Genomic DNA, 25,703 nt, shown 5'->3' with positions numbered 1-25,703 from the left:
GGACTATCGACTTTGCGTGCTCTGTTGATGGAATGTCGAACAACAAACAGATGTCCATGGAGAGGGAGAAAGAACATGCAGATTCAGAATAGACAGAGGGCCAACGAAAGGCTTATAAAGGGCATCTCCCTCGATAATCTGCTCAAATCTTCTCAGATCATCAGCCCAAGGGTCCTTCCATTCCTTCTTGCTTCATCCTTGTTCCCTCCATCCTTGTTCGTTGTATATATACAGTCGTTCATTGGCCGTCAAGATGAAGTCGACTTCTCTTGTCAACCTGATCCCCCTGGTCTCCCTCGGGCAGGCCCTTTCGATCTCGCTGCCTCCGCTGATTCCGCACATTCCCGGTGTGACTGAGGCCCTGAACAACATTGTCCCCCCTCTTCCCATCCTGCAGGTCCCCACTGCGGCTGTGGACAGCCCCCCCTTCACTGCCAGTGACATCAAGCCCAAGAAGATTGGTTACTTCTGGACTGGTGCTGGTGACAAGCAGCACAAGGACTTCCTTGCCACCTACAGTCTGGACGATGACACCTTTGGCACCCTGCTCTGGATCACCGATGTGCCCTCCAGTGGCAATGACCCTCACCACTTGGGACCGTCTCTTGACGGCAAGACCTTGATTGGAGGTGGTCTCCTGTCCCTGCTGAAGACACAGGTATGTCCCTGCCATGCACTGTATCCTCTGAGCATGCCTAACACATCCAGGACACTGCCTTCTACTTCGACACCAGCAACCCCTACCGCCCCAAGTTCAAGAAGAGCAACCGTGCTATCCTGTCGTCCATTGCCGACGAGATCCGCGCAAAGCCCGATGGCGGTTTCTACATCACCTACATGGGCTCTGCTGTCGGAACCTCCCCCGGCCGTCTCGTCGAAACCGACGAGGACTTCAACATCATCCACGAGTGGCCCGAGGACGTCGACGGCCTGCTCAACATTCTTGGCGAGCAGTTCTCCCCCCACGGTCTCTCCATCGACTGGGAGAGGAAGTTCATCCTCACCTCGGACTTTGTCGAGCCCATCAGTATCCTGAAACCTAGCACTGGTATCCGCCGTGCCAACACTCTCCGTCTGTGGGACTTGGACACCAAGCATATCCTCAACACCATCACCATTCCTGAGGTATGTCTACCCAAACACACCTAGACGTCATGCTAACCCTCAACAGGGAGGTGGTATCCAGGACGTCAAGTTCATCCCCGGCAACAAGGAAGGCGCTGCTCTCGCCACGGCCGTCCACCTCGGCCAGGTCTGGATCATCTACCCCGAGCGCAAGGACGAGCACGGCAAGCCCGGTGTCACTGAGCTGCTGTACGACCTCGGCCCTAAGGCCCGTGACACCACCGCCATCTAGTAAGTTCACCACATCATATTCAGATATAAAATACTAACAAGAACAGCACCGACATCACCCAAGACGGCAAATACATCTACCTCACCCTGACGACCGCCAACCACATCGCCGCCCTCGACATCAGCGACCTCAACAACGTCAAGCGCCTTGACGACCCCGACGAGGACCAGCCCACCATCGGCCCTCACTACATCAAGGTGACCCCCGACCAGAAGCACGTCGCCGTGACCGACTACTTCGTGCAGACCGGCGAGATCGGCCTCATCAACACCCCCGCTGACTTCCACGCGCTGTACATCGATATCCTCGACGACGGCAGCTTGAGCTTCAACCGCAGCATCGACTTCAGCCGCGAGTTTGCCAACCGTGGTGGTGCCAAGCCGCACTCTGTTGTTGTCTTTGACTTTACTGACCCGGAGAACCCGCTCTACTACTAGAGTGTGCCATAGTCGGTCTATAGTGACTCTGTAGTTGGGCCGGGGATATACTCCGTGCATATATATGTAATGTGGGGGTGGGTGGTTGCTTCTTGGACGGTCTCTTTGTACTTAGCTAATTCCCCTTGCTATGAGGGATAATATCGAGGCCTGTCTGTTATATATTTAAGCAATAATAATATTGATATACTCTGATCAGTCTCTAAGAGGAACGTGCGATTATTTAGGTAGTCAACATTGGAAGCTGCGACTCAGATTCGTACGGTCGCTAGCTGATGGGTTTGGTTGTATATTTGTTAAATAACTATCAATTGGAGAGAAACTATTTTGAAAAAGAAAATTGAATAACCCTGCTATTTGAAGCTTGAACAATATAAGTACTGCACAGCATACTTAAAATATATGTGTGACACAACGCCATAATCCATAATGGTCCCCTAAAATCCAAAGACTCTTCTTGTACGATCCAGCGGTACCAGCGACATCGGAGAGTGCGATCGCCCGCAGGCCAGCGACGTCTGAAACTCGGACAAAACTCGCTCCACGCCAAAACATCCAGTCTGCCAGTGGGTCTGCAAGCGGCTAAGCATTTGTTCCTGATCCTGATCCTGAGGATCCCGAGACAGGGATGTGTCCGGCATGCCGATATTTTCAGACTTTGCGGTGTGTCATCCGGAATTTGTGTTTTCGGACACTCCACAGCCCTTGCATAGAGTGTCGAGAGGCATTGAGGGCCGGTGAGCGGGATATCCAGAGTCCACATTGATTGTCCCGCGTGCCAAATCTTATCAGATCAGGCCGTCTGTCGTGGCCTATCCTGGTTTATCTTTGCACACTTTCACACCCAGGCTCCTGTCTGGGTACCAATTTACAGCAGTCTCTGAATCAACTTGCATGCAGCTATGGAATTGTGCCTGCCCGGTTGTCATCTGTCGTAGGTATATTGCTGTGAAGAGATATTGTGGGTCGCGTGGAGTCAGCTCAAGACAGTGGTTCTATGCTTGAAACAGTATATGGTCTGAAGAAGGCTCTGGAAAATTACGGAAGGGCGTCCTTGGAATCTCTAACACCAAGATTGCCCTGACAATCTGTGATTGCTGATGTCGTCCAAGGTACGTATTCCCACGTCGTGCTGATCCACAGATCAGACCGCTGTGGATGGAAAGCCCGTTAGAGGACCCGGTGAGGTGGTACAAGGAGGAAAGCCTGGTCTTGCTAAATACCAAGATCTTGCTGCGGTGCAGTTTTATGTAAGATTTTCTGTGCGTCTACCAGTAGAACAGGGACCGGCTGATTGAGTTTTAGATAAGAAGAATGTCAGATCCACGGTGGGCCGTGGTGGATATGTGGGATGGATGGACATTTGCATGATCCGATCCCGGGAGCAAGGGTAGGACAGGGGCACGGCTCAGGCGCTGTGGGCGGTTTCATATATCTAGCGGTTTCTCCTGCAATCGAGTTTCTTCCTTTTTCCATCCCATTGTTCCCGCTGTCGGTATACCCTGTCTGGCCTGTCAAGATGTCAGTCGATGTTAACACCCAACTGTCGAGTTCTTTCTGACTTGCAATAGTTATCCTGTCCAAAATGGTCGGCTTCAAATCCGCTGTCTTCCTACTGCTACTGCACGCGGTCTTCGGCTCTGCCTACCGCTGGTACAACTGGCAGTTCGAGGTCACTTGCCAGTCCGATGCGTATATCGCACCGCTAGATGAGGATGCAGCGGCGGACTTCCTCCAACAACAATACGCTGAAGGCTCTCACATCAAAGTCGTCGGAAACGGTCATGGATTTGGTAATCTTACCCAGTGTGTCGACCAGAGTCTGACCAAAAAGCCTACCTATATTGTTTCGCTCGTCAACCTGAAGAAACTCCACATTGATAAGAAGAATATGACTGTGACCTTCGGGGCTGGATGGGATGTCGATGATCTTACCCAGGAGCTCAAGGCAAATGACCTGTCCTTTAATCACCTTGGTGTTGAGCGTGTTCAAAACTTCGTTGGTGCTGCCTCGACTGGTACACATGGCTCCGGGTCGAACATGGGCAACATCGCCAGCCAGATTGTTGGACTGCGTGTTTTGGATGCACAGGGCAATCTCCGTGTCGTCAACGAGAGTACCCCCGAAGAGCTGAAAGCGTTCCGTATCAGTCTCGGAGCACTAGGTCTCATCACCGAGATGACCATCAAGGTCCAGCCTACCTACCGCGTCAAAAAGACCACCAAGGTCATGAACGCCACCTCCGACTACAACCAGATGTACAAGCAAATCGCACAACTATACAAACAGCACGACCGCATGACCGTCTGGGGCCCACACTTCGACTGGAACGAGAAGACAAAGAACTGGGATCTAGAACCTACCTACTTCCTCTCCTACTGGGAGCCAACCAACTACACCGGTGCCAGCAACTGCACCCTGAACTACTGCGCCAACGGCTGCGGCGACTGCAAGAAGGAATACATCTGCTACGACGAAGTCAGCGACTCCGTCTCCTGCCCTCCCCAGGGAATCTGCAACAGCCGCTTCTACGCCGAGATCGAGCACTTCCTACCTATCGAGTACTATGCCGAAGCTGCCGCGAATTATACCAGATTCCAGCAGTCACAGACACCGCGCATGACGGGGCCATCAAATAAGCAGATGGTTATCCAGCACCGCTCGCTGCGTGGTGACGATACGTACTTGTCCCCTGTGAACACGTATAACCTGGACCCGAGTCTCAGTGGGATCTTTGGTATTATCGAAATCGACTGGATCCAGGAGTATGATAGCTTTGAGACGCTGTGGCAGAACCAGGAACTTGCGTATGAGTTCTTGCCGAAGTTTGGTGAGACTTATAATGCGCGCCCGCACTGGAATAAGATGAATGCGCCGGATGCGGAGTACATGAGGGGGATGTATCCGAAGTTGCCGGAGTTTTTGGAGATCCAGAAACGCCAGGATCCGAAGTGTCAGTTTGTGAATGAGTTTTTGGTCTCGCAGCTTGGTATTACACGTTGTGGGGATTATCTATCATAGCTGCTGTCCATTTTATAGAGTTTGGCATTTGAAGGTATACACACTCCAAGGGCTGGGATAAACGAGGAATAACCGGCTGAATACAACCATATTACTGTATATAGTAATAAAAGCAATGGATTACAATACTGAATAACTCGCAGTCGTCCCAACCTATGCTCCGACAGGACAGTATAGCGGAGGCAATGAGGAGAGTTCGTACTCGAGAGTTGGTCCAGCATCTTATAGGAACAAACCGAGTAGTGGTGAGCTAGTCAACAAGGTATCATCAGCTTGGCATGGGATGTAACAAATCCTCTATACTAGACATGCATAGTCCACCTGGAATCAATACCTAATGTAATCTGAATCTATATAAGTCTGACCTAGATCATATAAAATTAGGTTAAAGATGCCTGAATCTAGTACAAATTGAGGGATTTGATCTCTTCCAATTGCACTTAGGGGGGACTGTTGGCTATTATAGAGCTCTTCCACATAGCCAGGGCCATGGCTTTTCCAGTCAACTGCAATACTAGAAGCCTTATATCATTTAGCTACTACAGTAAATGCTCAAATAGCTCATCCCAGAACTTGCATCCCTCAGAAAAACAATAATCATACTCGGCCATCCTCTCCCTCAAGGCATCCAGAACAGCCCTACGCACCTCCTCCCCCTCATCCTCCCCAAACACATCCATTGCCGCATCCAGATCCTCTACAACCCCTGCCATCATCCCCAACAGCATGGCAAAAATGTCCACCGAAAATGCAACCAACCCCTGATACCCGGCTCCATGGTCCCAACCTCCAGGGTCATACAGACATACCTCCCCATTCTCTCCATCAACCATCACCATCCACTCCCACACGCTCCCGAAATGGAAACAAAAGTCTGTGCGAGGGGAGTCGTCATCCGGTGTTCGTCGGCCATACAGCTCATCCGAGTCATACGGTTCTAGACGACGCTCCGCTTTCGATAAATGGGTGGAGTGATAGCCTGTCCGTCGAAGATCGATTACAGGAAACCCCACGGTGGTTAGGAAAGTCCTTGTCGCTGCATCAGCGAGTTCTGGTGGGAACTCGCTTTCGTCGGGTTGCCACAGAGAACCGGGGCCGAAGTGGTCTTCCAGCCAGGCTTTATCTGGGCTTTCAGTCCCTTCCGTGTTATCCTGGATGGATTAGCATACTTTGGCAGTGGGATTTCGGAATTGTTACGGTGATTGAGAGCAGGATTTTCCGGCGGTTCTGTGGGCGGCGGTCAAAGACGTGGGAGAGTAATTTGCATGACTTGGCAAGGTGAAGGGCATCGGTGATGTTGTCCAAGCTTTGATAGACCCAGAGAAGGATCTCGTGGGGAAGATCTAGCAAGGTTGGCATTTTGGTGCCAACAGCAGTAGAATTAATTCATCAAGAAATCTTGAAATCTTCAGGGGCTGCAGTGCCAAGGAGGTTAATTTTAAATTTCGCTATCGATGGAAGCGATACGAGGTAGGCAGGAATTCTGGTTTTAGCACGGCGGGGCTTCTGTCTTTACCTTGGGCTTTATATTCCAGCGAGTGCGGTAGATGAAATGAATTGGGAGGTACAGCTTTGCTTTTCTAACTAAACTCGACGACAGAGATAAACACCTCAGGGAATGTCCCTGAGCATCAACACCTAGATTAAGGGAGGTACCAAGGAATACGGCACAGGTCAGGCGTTTGCAGAATAACTGCATGTAGGTATACATTGACTCAATTAGGGCATCAGCATACCACCAGCGTGGGCTTTCTACAACATCGTTGGAGAAGTGTCAGATACACATTCCGGGCAATTCGCCAGGAACCAAGACCACGCTATAAATAAGCTTATTTCTGTACATCATTATGACCAACTAGCCTACTCTGGTTGATCGCCTGATCGCTGCTAGATGCCTGAGTGAGAATGCTACCTGGTTCAAGTGCCAATGGCATTCTACTTGGCTTATTTCGGCGGGCATCGAAATGGCGACGTGCATAAGCCAAACCCACTGTGGAACTCGACCTCACAATAAGACTTATATACGAGTTGTGCTAACGAGTCAGATTAAATATAATAATACAACAGTCCTATTGAATAATCATGTCTCGCCCATATCGCCCACATAAGCGAGTTTATCCCGTCTATCATCACTCAACCGCGCATACTCCAGCAGCAACCTGAGCATATAGACCTGCATATCCTCCGGGCGTAGAACCTCTTCAGCCCAGCGCTTCCCGTTCATCGCGATCTTCTCCGCCTGGGCATCGTGCCCGGCATGCTCTCCATATCCGATGAAATAGCTCAAGATCCCGTAGAGGTCCATATACAGTGAATCCATCGGTACAAAGTGCGCCCACGGAATCAGTCGCGTATCGTGCCACTCCTTGTACACGGTCGCCTTGATGGGCAAGGACGTGGAGAGTAAGAACCCGCGGTATCGCCCGCTGAACGAGTTCCCGTCGACGTCGGGGAGGTATTTGTAGTTGAACATCTCGTTCATTGGGATTCCGGCGACGAGGGTGTAGTACGGGTCAGTGTATGGGCAGTGAGGCGCCGCACCTGGATAATCCGGCGAGCAGACGAGGTCGAGGAACCCTGTGTCGGCGTGTTCGTCGAGCCACTGGGGTAGGTTGTTGTCAAGACCGGCCCAGACGTCATAGTACTCATAGTTTGGCTGCCGGAAGTTGACACCGTGCGAAGAGGAGCCGTCTGTCTGCGCCACCTGTGTCCCGTTCAGCATAGACAGCAGTCGGTGCCGCTGGTATCCTGTCCAGGTATCTGGGCGATTCCGGCCACCGCTGGCGATCCCGCGCCATACGACACCGTCCTGTTTCTCTGCCCAGGGGCCGCCGTGGTCTGCTCCGCCGGAGAACAGCGGGTTATCCGCCCAGTACATCACCGGAGGAATCAGGATCTCGTTGTTGACGGTGAGCTTTGACCCGCCGAACAGAGGGACGAGTTCGTGCGATGTCGATATCGAGAGCGGTTCGATAAAGGAGCCGTGCAGGGCTTGGAGCTCTGCGCGCCAGCAGGGATCCTTTGACCGCTCAAAGTCCTCGACGTAGCCCGTGCTGGAGAAGTTGCGGTAGTGGTAGAATTCAGCGGGCGGGTGTTCGAAGTCCAGTTTGGCGATGTTGCTCGTGCGCCCGGGGCTTTCGGGGGGACAGGCGTGGCGCATAATCTCCCAGAAAGCGTGGTCCGCGCCTATGAATGGGGGCATTGCATTCTCTGGGGGGTTCTCGGGGTCGAAGGGAGGAAGGGTCATGTATTCGTCTACGGCGGCTTCGGAGGGGATGAAGAGTTGGTTGGCGCGGTCTTGGGCGATGGATTCGGTGAGGTTTTCCCATGGGATTATCAGACGAGGTTCATCCATCCCATTGAGCGGAATGTCCATATCTGGGAGAAACTGCGCGATGGTTGATATCAGATCCGACCATCCGTCCATCCATCCAGGCCCAGTGCTGCCGACTCCAGTCAGTGTGTGGTTGCGCAGGACGATTCGGGGGTCCCATCCAGCAGCCCTGCGGCGCATTTCCTGTGGTCGCAGTGCCCAGTACGGGCTGATATCGATGTATATCTGGTCGAAGAGGTCCTCGATTATTGTAGCATTCTTTTCCTGCGCGAACGCGAACCATGTATCGAACCCCGGCGGCGGGTGGCGGTTTCGTCGCTTGCGATATTGTCTGGCGGCGTCCTCGAGTCGATGCGACCGCTGTAGGAGCAGACGCTCCCATTCTCGCTCGGCGTCATGGATCAGCCAGTCGATCCGGTGCTTCATCGGGGGGGCATCGTCAAGGTCATCGTGGCTCGGAGGGGGGCTGGTACTGCCGCTGCTGTCTCCTGAGGGTGCGAGGGTGAGTGTGCCTTCGTCAGAGTATAGTCGGAAGACAAAGATGGTCATGAGAATGGACAGAAAGGCCAGGAAGGCCACACCGGCCAGTAGATTGTACCGGCCCAGCCTTGCCCAAAGCATGGCGAGACTATTCGTGTGTAAGGGGAGAAGAGAAGACAAGTCCGCCAGCTCGTGGGCAAGTGCAACTCAGAAGTTGGCGAGTTGGCGGCTCAGCGGCAGGGGCTTGCCAGTCTCTCCACCTATCGTTCTTGATAATGGACGGCCAATGAAGGATGAGGTCATGGGCTGTGGATTATCAGTTGACTGGGACGCATATTGAAGATGGCTGTGCCGTATGCGAATCAGAGCTGGTGAAGGCCCACCGGTCCATCATACGAAACTGTCACTGCACGACTAGCGGTGGAAGAAGGGATAATACAAAATGCAGTGCAGCCTGCCGACTAGGAGCAGGGCCATTTGTGTTCTGGTGGACCAGGCGGACGGGTGAACCTGGCAGCAATTTCTCCGTAGAAAGAAAATTGACTTTGTGGCTCGTGCAGACTGCACGCTGGAAACGTGGTCCTGGACGCCGACACATTCCGGAGACGGCAGAACAGGAGAGCATTGGCTCATCATGACGCGCAAGAATGGGCGTCGCATCTGTTCAATGAGAGTGGAGATGGCGTCGCATTGACATGGATCCGCTCCGGACAAGCAATGAAGGACTGTTCCAGCCGAGCGCCATCTCCACTGATCAGCAGAGTGGGCCAGTTATTAATTTAAAGCTGCTGGCTGTGCTCTCACCATGTGGTGGCATACCTCAATATCAATATTCATGAAGCAGACTTCTATTAGAGATAGAGCCTAACCAGGTCGATATTGAAGAAAATTGCAGGTTTAAGTTCTGTCGCTAAGAATTTCACCTTAGAAGCGGTAGATGGGGTTTGTTATTATATATACAGTGCATGGCTGAACTGGGAGTATATTAAGAGGAGAGTATATATATACAAAGTGTTCTAGGGCTTTCGAGTCTTCCATTGGAAATTGGTTATACAATTATATAAAAGGTGATAATTAGAAGGATCTGTCTTTACACCATCTGTATGATATATAAGCATGCTGGGCATATGGCGCAATGCCGAGTTGGAGAAGCTGCAAGACAGCTTACTGCACCGCGATGGCTCAATTATGGCGCCCTTTGCTTCATCGTTGGTGTCATGTATAGCGTCTTTCCGTCTACTGGTCGCGTCATCAACCCCTCATTTAAATACAGACTGTCCACATCGGAAGGAAAGATTCTAAACAATCACCAAATCCCAAGGCAAAGAAACCATGGCATCTCAACCTCCCGTGGTCGACAGCAAAAAGCTCGACGCCATTCGAAAGCGATACGCCGAAGAGGCCAACAAGCGTCTCAAGCCCGAAGGTTCCTCGCAGTTCCTCCAGCTTACACAGACAGACGAAGCACGACTGCGAGCTCTGGCTGAAGATCCCTGGGTTGACCATTCCGCCTTAAACTCGAAGCAATCTCCCATTCACAGTAACGCCACTTATCGCTTCTTCGTTCTAGGGGCAGGCTTTGGCGGCCTCCAGTATGCGGTTCGATTAATCGACGATGGAATAGCCACAGCCGATGAGATTCGCCTTGTCGATGCAGCGGGAGGATTCGGTGGGACTTGGTACTGGAATCGATTCCCTGGTCTGCACTGCGATGTTGAGAGTTATGTGTACCTGCCGCTGCTGGAGCAGACGGGGTATATACCTAGCCATAAGTACGCCCCGGGACAAGAGATCCGTGAGCATGCCGAGCGTATTGCGCAGAAGTGGAATCTGGAGGATAAGACGCTCTTTCGAACTGATATTGAGAGCGTGGAATGGGATGACCGGTCGCAGCTCTGGATTATCAACAGCGTGGAGCGCCGTGGGAATGAAGATCCGATTAAACGGACATTCCGCGCGCAGTATGTTTATCTGGCTGCAGGGGTTCTGACTCGGCCTCAGATTCCGCGTATTCCAGGCTTATTGTCCTTTTCAGGGTCCATATTCCATACTGCGCGGTGGAACTATGCCGTCTCTGGCGGCTCGCAGTCTAGCCAAGAGCTCACCGGCCTCAAGGGCAAGAGGGTTGCAGTTGTCGGAACAGCTGCGACGGCCATTGGAACAATTCCAGAGGTTGCGAAATTTGCAAAAGAACTATATGTTATACAGCGCACACCGGCATACGTGAAACCCCGCGGTCAGCGCCCGACAGAGCTCGACCATTTCAACAGTAAGATCGCTGGTCAGAAAGGATGGCAGTACAGCCGACAGTTGAACCTGAACATATTCATTACGAACTCGGCACCACCAGATCTGGAAAACCTGGTTAACGACGGATGGACTGACATGCCGGCATATTCGGCTATAGTTGGTTCTCCCAACAACAGACCCCTGGATCCAACGCCAGAAAACCTTGAAAAGCACTCTGACAGATTCCATGCTCTCGACCTACCGCATATGGAAGCGATTCGAGCTCGGATTGACCAGGTTGTCAAAGATCCAGCCACAGCCGCAAAGCTCAAACCCTGGTATCCCTCGTGGTGCAAGCGCCCGACATTCAGCGACACCTACCTGGAGACCTTCAACCGACCAAACGTCCATCTAGTTGACACAGACGGAAAAGGGCCGTCCAACATCACACCGACCGGAATCGTCGTAGGCAACAAAGAGTACCCAGTGGACATCATAATCTTCGGCACCGGATACCGAGTACCAACAGCAGGAAGTGGGAGTCCCGCCGTACGCACTGGGGTTAATGTAACCGGTCGCAATGGACAGAGTCTAGACGATAAATGGCAAGCTAATGGCGCAGCTGCGCTACATGGCTACGCGACCAATGGATTCCCGAATCTGTTTTTCTCCGGGACAAGCCAGGCTACTATAACCGGGAACAACATCTTCATGCTGGGGTTGATAGCGAGGCATATAGCGTATATGATTGCGGAAGGGGAGAGGCGGGTTGGGCCGGGGAATAGGGCTATCATTGAGGTGACTCGCGAGGCTGAAGAGGCTCACACTGCGGAGATATTAGAGCGGGCCCCGTTCTTTTCTGTCCTCGCTGGTTGTACTCCGGGATACTTTAACAGCCATGGAGATAGTGTGAATATCACGGACCCGAATGAGAAGCAGAAGCGGGCAAAGGGTGTGACATGGTCAGAAGGGGCGGCGTCTTTCCTTAGATATATAGAGGGCTGGCGGGAGGAGGGCTCTTTGAAAGGGCTATCTATTGAGCCAGCTAGACAGGTTCAGGCTCGACTGTGATGTATGTCGTTCTAAATTGATGCCCTACTCTTCAAGATATAAACCCTCCTCTGGCGGCGGCACTCCGTACCAGTCCAAGCCCAGTTTATCCTCTGGATCGGGATCAGGCATCTGGTAGTACCCATCATATCTCCACCATGTCCGATCCTCCCAGACATCCTCAACAGGAAGAACACCCTCAGCCTTCATCTCATCCCTGACCTTCTCAACATCCCTCCACACCCGAAGGATATTCTCACCTGCGACCAGGGCCAATTGTTCCTCCGTCGCGCCCCTATCAAGAATCGCCTGCAGCAGCCTGGGATAGCACTTCACATCTTCTAGCCCCGGTATAACAGACGCAATCCCATCAAAGTCCGACCCTAACCCGACAAACTCCCATCCAATCCGCTCCGCAATATAAAACAGATGATCAAGCACCATATCTATCCTGGCCTCCGCCCGCCTGGTGGCCACATGCTCAGGCACAAACGTCACCATGATAATCCCGTTATTCTCGCGTACCATATCGATAGCATCGTCGGGGATATGCCGGGGACAGTCAAATACAGCCTTTATGTTGGAGTGGGAGAACATCACAGGTGCCCGTGTAAGGCGCAACACCTGCCGCGCACATTCCTCGGATACGTGCGAGCAGTCGATTATCATCCCGAGTCTGTTCATCTCGATTATTGCGGACTGGCCAAGACTTGATAGACCTCCGTGGACGGGACCGACTTTGGAGGTGGAACTATCGGCAAAGGCGTTGTTGCAGACGTGCGTAAGCGTGCACTGCTCACGTTAATTTGATTCAATCAATTATTCGGATATTGGTGGCTTACATATCGAACGCCTAATCGGTAGAACGCGCGGATTATACCGATGCTGTTACCAGCCATGTGTAGTCTGTGGAATACTTAGTTTTATTACCCTTGTAGTGTACTTCAGGACTAACCCTTCAATACCGATGGAACAGGCAATTTTCCCCTCCGCGTAAATCCTCTTCACATCGTCTGGGCCATCAACGAGCTGGAACACATCTGGATAGGACTCGACCAGCCTGAGTGTCAGATCAATCTGTTCAATCGCATCCCTAGCCATGTCCGAGTACTCCGGGGTCGAAAAGTTCTCGGCAGATCTTAGACATGGGACACAGATGGACCAGAACTGCCCTCCGACGGCACCTAGACATATATTAGTTGTGACAATGCCAGAGGGAAAGAACGGTCGTACCTTCACGTAACCGAGGAATATCCGTCATTCCCCGCTCAAAGCCCTTTTTCAGATCGAACTTCGGGTTGTTGTAGATCTTGCCGTGGGTGATGGCTCGTGGCTGCTGGGGGAGGTCATTATGGCCGTCGATTAGTGGTGTTTTCAGGAGAACGCGTTTGACGCGCTCGTCGATGTTTAACGACTGATATGGATGTGCCATGATGTTGAAAGTTCACAGAGCGAGGGGAAGGAGAAGCTCATAAGGGATATTTGAAACGATTAATGCTATCTACGTATTATATCAGAGTAGTTTCCCGCGCAGTTTGCCGCGGGGGTTGCCTCGCCGAGATAGGGAGGAGATAAAGGATTCACCTACTCCAACTATAGATTGGTATCGGCTTATCGAGATACACTGTACCTATATATTAATGATAGCCACAGCATGTGTCCATGGAAACCTATCCAACCGGGCAAGGACTATACCTGACATTTACCATGTCGAAAGACGATATCAAAACCATCCCCACTGGCGAACAGCCAGTCTACGACAAGGGCGAAATACTCGAAGCCAGTTGTGATGAAACAGTATCCCGGCTCAAATGGAAGCTAGACCTGCGTCTTCTGCCCCTTCTATGTCTGACCTACGCCCTGCAATCCATCGACAAGACGACCCTGAGTTACGCTGCCGTCTTCGGCCTCGAAGATGACCTGCATCTAACAGGGCCAGAGTTCTCCTGGCTAGGCGCACTCTTCTACCTAGGATACCTGGTCTGGGAATTCCCGACAAACATCATGCTCCAGAAGCTCCCTATCAATCACTTCATGTCGGGAACTGTACGTCTTACCCTCCTGGTATGTGTCCTAGCTAATTAATACGTCCTAGGTCATCATATGGGGCGCAGTCCTTATGTGCCACGGCGCCTCACATAATTTCGCAAGCCAGGCCGCGGCACGTACATTCCTCGGTGCGTTCGAGGCTTCGATAAACCCAGGTACAATGCTTCTCTTCTCCATGTACTACTCGCGCAGTGAGCAGCCTCTCCGCATGGGCATCTGGATTGGCTCTGCCGGTCTGGGCTATGTGATTGCCGGGATTGCGAGTTTTGGGATCGGTCATATACACTCTGCTATTGCCAGTTGGCGGCTGCTGTATATTATATGGGGTGCAATTACCGTGGCGTGGGGAGTTGTTCTCTTAGTCTCCCTGCCGGGTTCTCCTCTAACGACGAGGTTTCTAAACGAGGGTGAGAGGGAGTTAGTCCTGGCTAGGGTCAGGAATAATGGAACCGGTGTTGAGGATAAGAAGTTCAAGTGGCCGCAATTTATGGAGGCAATGATGGACCTGAAGACGTGGCTGTTGTTTCTATTTGCGGTGGCTAGTAATTCGCCGAATGGGGGGTTGACTTCGGTAGGATATACTTCTCTTAGGTATTGATCTAGCACTTACTGGATTGCAGTTTCAAGGGCTCATTATCAAAGGCATGGGATTCTCTACGTTGAGAACAACCCTTATCCAGATGCCGTCTGGTGCTGTGCAACTTATCATCTGCCCTCTCGCCTGGTACGCTCCCTTTCGCTAGCTCAACGCTATCCCTTAACATTATAACAGCTTCTTCGCAACCCACTACCCCAACTCCCGCATTCTAATAATGCTCCTCTGCATTATCCCCTTCCTAGTCGGCGTGCTGGGTCTATGGCTCCTCCCCTCCTCAAACCCCTACGGCCGACTCGTTTGTCTCTGGATCTCCTTCGCATACACCGCCGCCTGGACCCTCTGCATGTCCATCGCAACGGCAAACACAGCAGGACATACGAAGAAGATCACTACAAATGCCATGGTGATTATCGGGTACTGCCTTGGAAACTTCGTGGGCCCGTTCTTCTTCAAAAGTGCGCAGGCGCCGGTTTATCAACTGGGTGTTGGCATGATGTTCTTTTGTATTGGTGTGCAGGTTTTCTCTCTACTTGGGTTGTGGGGACTGCTCTGGGTCAGGAATTGGAAGAGGAGGGCGGTTTATAGGGACAGGGGGGTTGATGATGGGGTTCGCCAGATGATGGCGTACGAGAAGGGAATGATGGATGAGACGGACTTGGAGAATGAATATTTCCAGGTGAGTTTGCTGTTTCGGATTTATGTTCATGGCTGATGATGTTAGTACGTGTACTAGTTGTTATACATGGCTTCCTGTGCAAATGTCATAGTATTGTTTGCTGTAGTGAGATTATAAACAAATGTTTATTGTTCCAATCGCCTATTGCCGTTGGAATGCCTCATGGTTCCTGTAAGCCAGAAACCCCGTCCCAGGAACACATCCAATATACTCTGCCACGATATCAGAGGCCTTGAGAACACTTGTTTCCACCCAAAGAGCCAGCTTTCCACACTCCGCCATCTGCCCTCCAGGCCCATATGTTTGCAAGATGTTATTCCGCAATCCGACGTGTCCCTTATTCGATCTTCCCAACCTCTCCATGGACTTGAGATCCTTGAAAAAGAACAACTCCACCTTGCGGGTATGCTTGTGGAAATCGCTCTCATCCTCCTTATAAGTGCCCTTAGTCTCGTCATAGCACATCCGCGAAGTAAGAATCCCAGCCTCCGGTGCCGCGGCCATCAAATCGTCCATCCACTTACAAACAGCCTGGTCGAACTGGTCAAACCAGAGACTTTTCTCTGCCTCCATCATTTTCGACATGTCCTGCCTTTCCAAGTTGAAACATAGATTGTCGGGGAACGTATCTATAAGAACACGGCCGTGCACTTTCTCGCTCAGATCCACCTGCCGGTCGGGCACCAACGCCTCCACTACCGGCGTATCCATGCGGTTCTCCTTCGATAACTCCTCAATCGAATCCCTGATCCACCCCCAGTACCCGTTCTTTGTGGTGAGTACATGTGGGGCAAACGTCCCCTGTCCAGCCTGCCAATCCTGGGTGGTTTTATACTGGGTACGGGTGTATGGAACATGGATGATCTCGCGCCAAACACCAGCGTCGTCGGGTAGAGAGGCCCAGAATTCCACGACGGGTTTCGATCCCCACCATTGCTCGAATTTGGCGGTTGAGGACCAGGTTGCCAGCCAGATTTGGGTCTTGCCTTCGCCTGGTGCGAGGATTCCGTGATGTGTGACTCTGTCGATGTAGCTGTCGGTTCCCTCTAACAAGGCATCGAAGGATTGGATCACAGATTGTGTCTTGTCTGAGACGGTGCTCGTTGGTTGTTGGACTCCGAATAGGGAGTAGACGAGTGTGCTCGAGGGGGGTGTTTTTATGGTGAACATGTCGTCAAGGAAGGAGGAAAGTCAAGGGTATGAATGGTATGACCGGTGGCACCTTTGTGATACGAGTCCAGATGTGACGACGGTATATCTAGCAGTCCTGTGGTGTTTGATATAAGATCCGATTATAAATTGAGATGGAGTGCGTGTCTTAAAGAACAAAGATGCGAAAGCAGGGCCACCAAACCCTCGCAAGAAATGTCTCAATCAAGTGACACGAGCTCGGCATTACACACACCTGATGCCTTATTGGATCAATGCCCAGCGATCATTCAGCTGTCATTCAGCTACCTGCAACAGACATGCTGATCTCGGGTCTTCGTGCGGGGATACCAAGTCTTGGGCATGTCCAAGGAAATAAACGGCCTTTGCCCTTTGCCCGACGGCCAAGACAGTTGAGGACGAATAGAAACTCTGCATTGCCCGCTGGTATATGATTCACATGTTGTCTGCTACTACGCCGCGCCCCAGACGTTGCGGCTCTTGCTCGTAGTCGTTAACTGGTTCTTATCTAAGGTTATCAGGTAACTATACCAGCACGCCTATGGTGGCTCAATCATTGGGAGTGTTCGTTATCGACCTGGAATCCGGTTTCACTATATACGTTGTAGTAACGCCAAAAGGCGCAAGGGGCCGAATAAGAGTTATCCAGATGCAGATATCATATATTAACAAAAATGCCATTCCAATTCCGATGCTAAGAAGCAACCAAAGCCTGGATGCCAACAACAAAAGTATCCGGATAGGTAACCGGCCTGTGGTTACTATCCAAAAACACCTTTAATCCAACCGCGTTGTTACCAGAGTGCCCACCAAGTGCAATCACCACAGGCTCCCCGTCACAGACACCCCATCGCGGACTCTCACGCCCGTCGGCAGAAACAAACTGTATACCGCGCAGTGGGCCGTCGTTGTCCACCCAGAGTCGGCAGGATTCTAGCACCGCGCCACCCTCAATACTCCATTCCTCCGCTGTGGAATAATGGAGTGTCTTCCCGAGAGGGGATTCAGACTCTGGAAGTTTTATATCGTAATGGCACCAGCACCATGGGTACTTGTTCTGCCCCTCGGTGTCGGTAGGTGCAGTGAGACGCGTCGGTCCGATACTGCCGGTTGACCCGTCCGCGTATTCCAGGATCAAACTAGTAGGCGTAAATGGGAGATTCTGCGTCCTGTGCGCGACGTTGAGTCGGACTTTACGCACCGGCCGGGTACAGTCTAGCCAGGTCACGACAGCAGTGGTGCTGGGGAATGAGGTACCAGGCCGGATGGGGCTCGATGGCGTTTCGTGAGCTCCGTACAGAGGTCCTACGGCGGTCCAACCGGTAGGTGGTTCGCATGGCTCCCACCAGTGTTCCTCGCCATCTGGTCCCGTATCCTGCTGTCCTGCTGGTCCTTCTTCTTCTGAAGAAGAAGACGGCGCAAACAGGCCAGCAATACACTGGAGTCTTGCCTGTGGCGAAGACCGCGAGGACCAGTTGCAGTAGATGCCACAGAGCGCCTTTTCATCAGTGCATGCGTATACAGTTTCGGAGGGCTGGTTTGGTCGACAGCTTCCCAGAATCAGCTGGCGGTTGTAGTTTGTGATGAATCGGATGCCGTGTGTGATATGTCCGACTGCTGCGCCGACAGCGACAATGCGTTCCCCTCCTGCCCCGTCGATGGGCAGAGATTTCATGGTCAATGGGCGTGGTCCTATAGTTTTAGTCGGTTTGTTGGTATAGCGGACCTCGAAAGCACCGATCTGCGCGTCTACTGCTATCTCTGTGATAGCAGCGAGTTCGTCCTCGTCACGACCGAATACAAGGGCTTCCATTGGAGCCAGGTCGGTCTTGAAGCCCATTGACCAGTAGCCAAGTCGCTCTTCGGAGGGAGACATCTCCGGTGCTGGTAGACTTTCTTTCCAGAGTCTCGAACCGATTGCGGTAGAGGATTCCGGTTTGCCTACCTGTGCTCGCACGAGTTCTGCTGCGTGAGGCGCGCCTTTGGAGACAGGAACATGGAGCAGTGAAAGACCTGATATAGGATTCCCTGGGGACCACTCCGCAAACAGTCCGGCCAAAAGGCGATCGCTTTCGGTGTGAATGAGTATATGATCTCCGTTGCTTTGGCCCAGCTGGATGGGCTCCCCATGTATAAATAGAACCTTGAGACCGACCACCTTTCTTCGTTCACTGTCACCAATCTCAGTTGATGTCACGATGAACCCTCTGATCCAGTCATTCTTTTGAATCTTTACCTCGTCGCGTACAGCGAATTTCTCGGGGCTCCCGATAGTGTCCATGTTCGCCCGTTGAACACCGAAGCCCGACAACGCTCCTTTTTTGGTCCAGTACACGGACAAAATGGGAGGGTCCTGGTCGAGATCAGAGAGAGACCTGAGTAGCGCCAGGGCCAGGGAGTCAATTTTGGCCTGTGGCGAAGTAAGTCGTCGGATTGGTGTTGAGGTGGCCTGGGTCAGCAACGATCCCTGCGATCGTCTACGCTCCTCATCCTTGACGGCTTTCCTTCTGGCGTACGAGGGACCGAATTGCTCACAGACCCCCCATATCCTTTTACGGTTGACCAGTGCTAGAATCTGAGCAGGGTTCCCGTTTTGGCTGCGTGCGCGGAGGTCCGCGTAGCACTTGGCCCAGTCTAGATCTAGATATTCCTCCGCATCGGTAGGGAAGTCGAATAGCCAGGGCATGTCATGTAGAAGCTTTTGCTTCCAGAAGCCGTTGTTCAGCTCCAATCTGGCGACGGCAGGGCTTGCCGCTCGAAGGCAGTTCACTGATTCCATTGGTAGGGTTATTAGAATCTCGAACAGCAGTTCTGGAGCCAGTCTGGCCATGGGGTCGTTGGACAGCTGTACCGCACTGACATGTGTATGTGTATTCATCTCCGTATCCTCGTCATCCCGCTGCGGTAGATCGGCATAATAATCTGCCAGATCAAAAATTTGCATGGGCTCCATGACAACGTACTCCTCGCCACGACGCGGCTCCCAGTACTGCTCGGTCGTGTCGATACCGTAGTCGATCTTGGTCAGGCATTGTGAGAAGTCATCGCCCTCGTTTACAAAGTCTTTGAACGTGTGATACATGATGTCGTCGTCGAGGAATTCTCCGTTCAGCTGGGTTGAGACGAATTTCCGTAGGATGCCGCGGCATTGCGGATGGAACGGAATTGCAAATGCATGGTCTGTGCTCCAGTCGTAGCTAGAAGCCTGTTAGATATGTCCCTTATCTGGTTTTATATGAACGTACCAGCGGAAGTTGACTTGGCCTTCTTCGTCATACTCCATCTGGTCTTGAGTCGGGAAGTTAGGATGATTTCCAGGCTCAACATCGAAGAATCCCCAGTCCCCGTACTCTGCTGGGCCGGACACAAATACTCTGGTAGATGTTAGCCTAATTCCTGTACAAGGCAGGAAGGCTTACTTGTTCATAGACAAGGCTTCGCGGTTCTCGCTGATGATGCGGACATCGTTCATCCAGAGTACGTCCTCGACCTTGATCAGCGATTTGTCGTATCCTTCATCATCTTCGTGGCTTTCGCTGCCATTCTGGACATCTTCATTGGCGTTTGGATCAATATCATCGTCGTCTTCATAAATTAGCTGTGATACCTTGACCCCGCAGATGGCGCAGCAGTTGTCGTAGCCACCCATTGTCAGATTTGGATGTGTAAATTCGACTAAAAAAAGTCAAGGGTCCAGCAGTATTAAATCAGAGGAAGTTGCAGGCAGCAGCAGGCTACAATTGTCCCTGCAGGATTGCTTGTGCTCTTTCCTGGTGTCCCACAGGCTGTCCTTGTCTGCAGGTTCTCCGACCGTTGTATTTGTGATGGATAATATCGGGTCATTCCAGGGTGGGGTGTATAATGTATTTTATTCGGCCTGGATATATGAATATTATTTATGGTGGCAGTGCAATCCCAGATGCCCCTGACAGTAGATTTTTGTCCCCCACACTCGGTGCGGTGCCTGCAATCGAACCCTCGGTGACGTCATGTTCAGTGCCTTGAATCCAGTGTAGATTTATCTTGTATGTGGATGTGCTTTCTGGTTTACCTGCTTCTATTCCAATGAGAAAATCCAGCCCTATATTATAATTTTCCAGCATGCTTCATGGAAACAGCTTCTGATGAGTGGTCTTTGGACACGTATCTGTTCGGTCGCTATAACAAACCTCCGCAGGGTGTGAATCTCCCCATTTGGCTAAGAGCACTGCCGAGAGTCCATCAGATACGGGCCTTTATGGCGGCATCTTGATTGGTTGCTGTAATAGACTGCCAGATCCGGATGGTGGCTTTGTTAAGCATTATTAGTTATGTTGTAAATATTCACACGGCCAGTTGATATTAGATCTAGATCCTGGGTATATTCTAGCCCAATAACACCGATACACAATGAGGTTCTTGTGCGACAGTCAGCAGCATTAAAGACGGTGAGGCGGGGATTCCGAGCTGACGGCTGAGCATAAGCACAACTCTCAACCTCCCTCCTTCACCACGCACAACACCATGGCTTCATTTCGATCCCTGTCGCGCCTTGCCATTGTAAGTTTCTATAAACTAGTCAATCCAATACTAACAATTACAGGCAACCCTCTTCCTCGCATGGAGCTTCCCCTACCTCCAAGGCCGCTTCCGTGTGCTCACCATCTTAATCTCAAACAGCCCCAACAACCTGCCGGAGCTCAACAAATTCAGCACATCGTCGATAAAATTCCAGAACAAAGTCCGCAACTGCGAAGATGGAATCATCATCGATGAAGACGCCCTCGCCATCCTAAGCTGCGACCCTGGCCGCGACCTGTGGAATACAGTCATGGGCACATTCCACCCAGACCGCGCCGCCATTCCGAACGGGAAATTGTGGATTTATCGCTACGAACTGCCTGAGACATCGGAAAATGCTCTTGTGCCGATTGAATTTGATCTCGACGGTTATGAAGGGGAATTCTCCTTCCACCCGCTCAGTGTCGAGTATCACCGCGAAAGCGGCACGCTGGTTGTGTGTAACCACCACATCGACGGATCGCGTATCGAAGTTTTCACTTTGACGATGAATTCCAAGGGCGCTGTGGCGAAGCATACTCGCTCGATTATCCACCCGCTGCTCAGGACCCCGAATTCCGTTGTCGCGTTGACTGGGAATGAGTTTTATATCACGAATGACCACTATTTCCGACGGAAGGACTACCCAGTTCTAGCTCTGGCTGAGACTTATGGAGGTATCCCGGGTGGAGGTGTCGCGTATGTGAACATTGCCGCGGAACCTATTGAAGTAAAGACTGTCGCGCGCGGTCCGTTCGCGAACGGGGTTACGTTGCTGAATGAGTCGACCGCTGCGGTTGCATTTTCGGCGGCGGCGGAGGTTCGACTGTATAGCAGGCAAGAGGATAACTCGCTCCAGCAGGTGGATGCGATCCGGCTGCGCTTTGTGCCGGATAATCTGTCTACTGATAAAGATGGGAGTTTGTTGATTGCGGGACACCCGCATCCGCCGTCGCTGGATAAGACTGTGCATGCCCGGACGGAGTGTAAGGGTGTGGATGGTGTTGTTCCCCAGGAGTGCTGGAAGTCGACCTCGCCGTCTTGGGTGGAAAGGTGGACTGCTGCTGAAGGGTTGGAGACTCTGTATGTGTCCAGCAAGGAGTTTGGATCTAGTGCCACGGCAGCGAAGGATGCGGCTAGGAACATTGGCATAGTCACTGGGTTGTATGAAAATGGGATTCTGGTCTGGAAGGAGTAGGGAGAGACGTCATGAGTCCGCTACCTCTTCCATTTTATAGCCTTGATTAATATATCTGGTGTGATAAGCACGATATCAATATGACATGAAGCCTCGCTCCAATATTGCCACGTTGGCCATCCCGCCTTGCATAAGGATAACATATATTTAGAATTGGTGTAATATCTAAGCGTATACAAATGGTTTCGCTATATTTCTAAAACAACTCCGGCTTCTTCCATGGCATGCGCTTCATCCTCATCAAAAGCCTCGGTGAGCACCTTTTCCATTCGCTCAGCCCAGTATCCTCGCAGGAACTCCGGAAGAGACACACAAAGCTCCCTGTATTTCATCTCAAACTCTGAGACCAGTTGCTCTAGTTGGTTAATGAGGAATCGCTCCTCTTCTTGGACTTCCGCTATGTCGTCCAACTCAACATCTCCAAGCTCGGGATAGAAGTCATAGTGATATCGGCAGGTATGGCGAAGACCCAGGGTCTCAAATGTGCACATACGAATCGCAACGGGCGCTATGCAATCATGCAATTGTCGTACGGTGGTAGCAGCTGAGGGGCTATGATCGTCGAAAATGCCGGCGACGATGTATCCAGGAATTGAATTTGGGAAGCCGTGCAATATGTGCCAGCACTCGCGCAAGGCCGTCCTCAGGAATACGTTTAATGGTAAACAGCCATTACTCATGCAAGCACATAAACAACCATCGCGATGTTGGGTGTCTGTGAATACCTGCTGCAGTAGAGTCCAATGGTTTGCACATTGAGTAAACCAAATTTCAGAGAGTACAGGGATCCATATTTCCAACTTGTTGGGCCACTCACTCATAGAATCGTCCCTAGTACAGCGTAATTTACGCTTGAGCCATTCGCCAACACCGTGTGCAACATTATGTCCAGGTGTAAACAGCCAAGGGAGAGGCGAGGGTGGGCAGTGAAGTGAAGCACCTTTGTCGAGGAGCCATTCGCACATTTCCAAGAACTTATCGAGATCCATACTCACGATGCCAGATGCACATAATGGCACTAGCCCACCAACATCCATTTGGTTCACGTCGGTGAATCCCTGACTGTAAAGCGCCTTTGCTGCGTCCACATTAGAGCCGATTATGTGGTAAACAGATGAACCAGCCCAATAACGGGTTAGGATTTCAGCCCAGCCTAACCACTTTCCATCGTACGGGTCGCCGAGTGCTGTTTCCACTTCGAAGGCCTTACTATCAAGGAGACCCTCTGAATTGCTCAACCCCAAATCATGTAGGGTACTGGGTGAGAGAAGCCGGCAAGCCTGCTGGCGAAGGCACCGTCTTTGCTCTGCCAGGTTAGCTGCTAACATTTCAAATATTGCTGGGTTATAGTATTCTGCGGCTCGCTGGATTAGTAAATTCGAAATGTAACATTTGCCAACGGTCATGACTATTTTGGCGGACTCAAACTGGCGACTGATGAGTGCCTCGTCAAGTAGAAACTGGAGGGACTCAGGGACGTATAAGTTCAGCATAATTCGCAGCCCGCGCGGCCAAAAAATTGCCGATGTGTAGGCGCATCTCTCATTTGTAGTAAGCCGATCGTCAGGCCCGATTCTTCCTAGAATCTCTGCGATTACAACCTCGTCTCGCTGGAGCACGGATAGTTCAAGTCTGGAGAAAGGGAACTCTATACAGTCAGGCCAGGGTCCTTTGGGTACGTGCTAAGCATAGATACCTTCTGCACCGCAATCATCGATCACGGTAGGGAGAAACAGGTAGTTAGGGATAGGCCCGGAATACTGATGATAAAAGATTTCGAAGTAGGCTGGCTTCTTGATTGCGGACTCGATCGTGACTACAGCTCCATGGTCTATGAGTACTCTGGAGAGACTCGCCAATGCGCGGACATCGGAACTGAGATCATCTGTATCATCCAATATACCGCGGGTCCCGATATACAGCAATGTGTCAAATACTGTACCACCAAAGATGGACTGCTGGTTGAGGCCAACGGGAGATAATCCCACGAGGGCTTTGAGGAATTGGCAACACTGCGCAACCCTAAGTGCCCCAGACAGGTATGGGAGCTTCCGTACAGCAGCCTTAACTGTACAATTAGTAACCATCTATTTACAACACACCTGATGGAGAGATCTCACATGAATAAGGGTTTCTCCATCTGGGAGCGTGTCCCTTGGCGAAGCCCTCCCGCTATTATATAGACTGCGCAACTCTGCCAACGCATCGTTTATGTTCTCATATTTGCCAATCCCGTACAGAATCCGGAATGCGGGCGAATCATCGTCTACCACAGGCCAGACATTTATGGTTGGGCTTATCGTAATGCTAGCGTCTTCGCGGATGAGTTGGACACCTATGTAAGCTGAATACCCCCAAAACCTGTTCAGGATGGTGAACTTTCCCTTAACGACCGTAGTAACCTCTCGATCATAGTACTTGGGGCACCCGAACTGATGGCCCCGAATTCCAGATAGTATGCTGGTTGACCTGAATAGCCAGCTACCAGTCATGGTGCAGGTACAGTCTTTCCCAACTGACTGGGTGTTTGTATGAGCTCGGTGATATGGGAGGACAGCGTGAGCTGCTATCTCGCGGTTGGCGCTGTTTACAGCGGATGATTGTGTAGACTGGTCAATGGCCGTAAGCTGCAGTTGCTGCATTCTCGTTACTATCTGTAGGATTTCTTGCTGGTTGGTGTGCAGATGTTGCAAAGATGGTGGGAGGGTCGCGACATCGGAAGCTATAGACTGAGAGACGGCGAGAAAAGAGTTATTTTGCTCCTGTATGCAATGCGACATTGCACTTTAATATTCAGAGATGGAGTTGATGAACAGGTAGGCGGTGCGGAACATACAGGTGAAGGGCGTGCAAGGCTATATCCAAATTCGACTGCAACCCCGTAACTGTCTGGGTCAGAAACACCAATGTCCCACGTTTGAAAGGATATTGCGCCCTCGCAAATGCCTTTCCCTTCCTTGTTATAATCCCCGCTATGTCGTATCCCTGGCATTTCTTGAGCGTCTGCGAGAGATGCTGTAAGGCAGTTTCACAGTCGTTGATTCTATCGGTCACGAGTTGCAGTTCATCGGCTACATATGGGTTGACGGGGTTTTGAAGCCGGTTGATCCTAGACTTCAACACTTCCAGCGTTGCGCTAAGACCATTAACGCTCGTAACGAAGCTCTCTATTTCGGTGCTGAATGATTTGAACGGGCCGTAGTAGGCGACAAGACCTTGACACGCCGTAAGGCCCAAGGACACCACGCCAGCTGCCCCGCTAATCGCGGAGAATGGGTCAGGCATTTGAGAGCTGTATTTGTACAGATTAGGAAGAGAAGATGTCGAAGTGAGGAAAAAACGGACGGTTGAATTGTACTCAGCCCCGCTGGCCCTCGCGAGGCTGCGAGGCTGGGCTGCACGATGAGTTGGCACCTATAGGAAAAGCAAGTACTTACAGCCTTGTCAAGCAATTGTCTTGGCTACCGATTTTGTCTACTCTTCCGGAAGACTGCAGGCTGCAGGTAAGTCTGCATGCTTCTTCGTTTATGCCCTTTAAGGTCCGATACTTCGCTAACAGTGTAC

At 51.4% G+C, this 25,703-nt stretch overlaps 11 protein-coding genes across 11 annotated transcripts; 5 read left to right on the top strand and 6 right to left on the bottom strand.

Annotated features, from left to right (window-relative positions):
- Positions 1 to 141: 141 nt before the first annotated feature.
- On the top strand, positions 142 to 1,794 carry ASPVEDRAFT_195926 (uncharacterized protein; the record flags this gene model as incomplete). Its single annotated transcript, XM_040809200.1, has 4 exons — positions 142 to 658; positions 709 to 1,125; positions 1,172 to 1,356; positions 1,404 to 1,794. Exons 1-4 carry the CDS (start codon positions 254 to 256, stop codon positions 1,792 to 1,794), a joined length of 1,398 nt encoding a protein of 465 aa, XP_040669768.1. The 5' UTR covers positions 142 to 253.
- Positions 1,795 to 3,294: 1,500 nt separating this feature from the next.
- Positions 3,295 to 4,933, top strand: ASPVEDRAFT_195922 (uncharacterized protein). Its single transcript, XM_040809199.1, has 2 exons — positions 3,295 to 3,315; positions 3,366 to 4,933. Exon 2 carries the CDS (start codon positions 3,380 to 3,382, stop codon positions 4,814 to 4,816), a length of 1,437 nt encoding a protein of 478 aa, XP_040669767.1. The 5' UTR covers positions 3,295 to 3,315; positions 3,366 to 3,379; the 3' UTR covers positions 4,817 to 4,933.
- Positions 4,934 to 5,210: 277 nt separating this feature from the next.
- ASPVEDRAFT_43452 (uncharacterized protein) lies at positions 5,211 to 6,192 on the bottom strand. Its single transcript, XM_040812827.1, has 2 exons — positions 6,014 to 6,192; positions 5,211 to 5,967 (listed from the first exon to the last, which is right to left on the bottom strand). Exons 1-2 carry the CDS (start codon positions 6,173 to 6,175, stop codon positions 5,356 to 5,358), a joined length of 774 nt encoding a protein of 257 aa, XP_040669766.1. The 5' UTR covers positions 6,176 to 6,192; the 3' UTR covers positions 5,211 to 5,355.
- Positions 6,193 to 6,780: 588 nt separating this feature from the next.
- Positions 6,781 to 9,038, bottom strand: ASPVEDRAFT_43451 (uncharacterized protein). The gene has a single exon (XM_040812826.1). The coding sequence runs from the start codon at positions 8,769 to 8,771 to the stop codon at positions 6,897 to 6,899; it is 1,875 nt and encodes a 624-aa protein (XP_040669765.1). The 5' UTR covers positions 8,772 to 9,038; the 3' UTR covers positions 6,781 to 6,896.
- Positions 9,039 to 9,962: 924 nt separating this feature from the next.
- Positions 9,963 to 11,930, top strand: ASPVEDRAFT_134892 (flavin-containing monooxygenase; the record flags this gene model as incomplete). The annotated part of the gene is made up of 1 exon (XM_040807178.1): positions 9,963 to 11,930. One exon carries the CDS (start codon positions 9,963 to 9,965, stop codon positions 11,928 to 11,930), a length of 1,968 nt encoding a protein of 655 aa, XP_040669764.1.
- Positions 11,931 to 11,954: 24 nt separating this feature from the next.
- ASPVEDRAFT_152412 (dipeptidase) lies at positions 11,955 to 13,341 on the bottom strand (the record flags this gene model as incomplete). Its single annotated transcript, XM_040808306.1, has 4 exons — positions 11,955 to 12,701; positions 12,752 to 12,815; positions 12,865 to 13,093; positions 13,143 to 13,341. 4 exons carry the CDS (start codon positions 13,339 to 13,341, stop codon positions 11,955 to 11,957), a joined length of 1,239 nt encoding a protein of 412 aa, XP_040669763.1.
- A 231-nt stretch (positions 13,342 to 13,572) lies between these two features.
- On the top strand, positions 13,573 to 15,338 carry ASPVEDRAFT_73578 (uncharacterized protein; the record flags this gene model as incomplete). Its single annotated transcript, XM_040816212.1, has 5 exons — positions 13,573 to 13,973; positions 14,005 to 14,529; positions 14,579 to 14,682; positions 14,731 to 15,232; positions 15,324 to 15,338. Exons 1-5 carry the CDS (start codon positions 13,617 to 13,619, stop codon positions 15,336 to 15,338), a joined length of 1,503 nt encoding a protein of 500 aa, XP_040669762.1. The 5' UTR covers positions 13,573 to 13,616.
- A 35-nt stretch (positions 15,339 to 15,373) lies between these two features.
- On the bottom strand, positions 15,374 to 16,461 carry ASPVEDRAFT_152410 (phenylacetaldoxime dehydratase family protein; the record flags this gene model as incomplete). Its single annotated transcript, XM_040808305.1, has 1 exon — positions 15,374 to 16,461. The coding sequence occupies exon 1, from the start codon at positions 16,400 to 16,402 to the stop codon at positions 15,374 to 15,376; it is 1,029 nt and encodes a 342-aa protein (XP_040669761.1). The 5' UTR covers positions 16,403 to 16,461.
- A 550-nt stretch (positions 16,462 to 17,011) lies between these two features.
- On the bottom strand, positions 17,012 to 20,174 carry ASPVEDRAFT_764138 (uncharacterized protein). The gene is made up of 3 exons (XM_040816348.1): positions 19,822 to 20,174; positions 19,648 to 19,776; positions 17,012 to 19,599 (listed from the first exon to the last, which is right to left on the bottom strand). Exons 1-3 carry the CDS (start codon positions 20,049 to 20,051, stop codon positions 17,097 to 17,099), a joined length of 2,862 nt encoding a protein of 953 aa, XP_040669760.1. The 5' UTR covers positions 20,052 to 20,174; the 3' UTR covers positions 17,012 to 17,096.
- A 584-nt stretch (positions 20,175 to 20,758) lies between these two features.
- Positions 20,759 to 22,273, top strand: ASPVEDRAFT_43449 (uncharacterized protein). The gene is made up of 2 exons (XM_040812825.1): positions 20,759 to 20,941; positions 20,985 to 22,273. The coding sequence occupies exons 1-2, from the start codon at positions 20,906 to 20,908 to the stop codon at positions 22,137 to 22,139; spliced, it is 1,191 nt and encodes a 396-aa protein (XP_040669759.1). The 5' UTR covers positions 20,759 to 20,905; the 3' UTR covers positions 22,140 to 22,273.
- Positions 22,274 to 22,327: 54 nt separating this feature from the next.
- ASPVEDRAFT_85413 (uncharacterized protein) lies at positions 22,328 to 25,424 on the bottom strand (the record flags this gene model as incomplete). Its single annotated transcript, XM_040817692.1, has 4 exons — positions 22,328 to 23,787; positions 23,836 to 24,202; positions 24,260 to 24,923; positions 24,976 to 25,424. 4 exons carry the CDS (start codon positions 25,422 to 25,424, stop codon positions 22,328 to 22,330), a joined length of 2,940 nt encoding a protein of 979 aa, XP_040669758.1.
- Positions 25,425 to 25,703: the final 279 nt, after the last annotated feature.

The sequence above is a fragment of the Aspergillus versicolor genome (genome assembly GCF_001890125.1).
Source record: "Aspergillus versicolor CBS 583.65 unplaced genomic scaffold ASPVEscaffold_7, whole genome shotgun sequence".
In the NCBI taxonomy this organism is placed as follows: domain Eukaryota; kingdom Fungi; phylum Ascomycota; class Eurotiomycetes; order Eurotiales; family Aspergillaceae; genus Aspergillus; species Aspergillus versicolor.
This window is presented reverse-complemented; position numbering and strand designations above follow the sequence as displayed.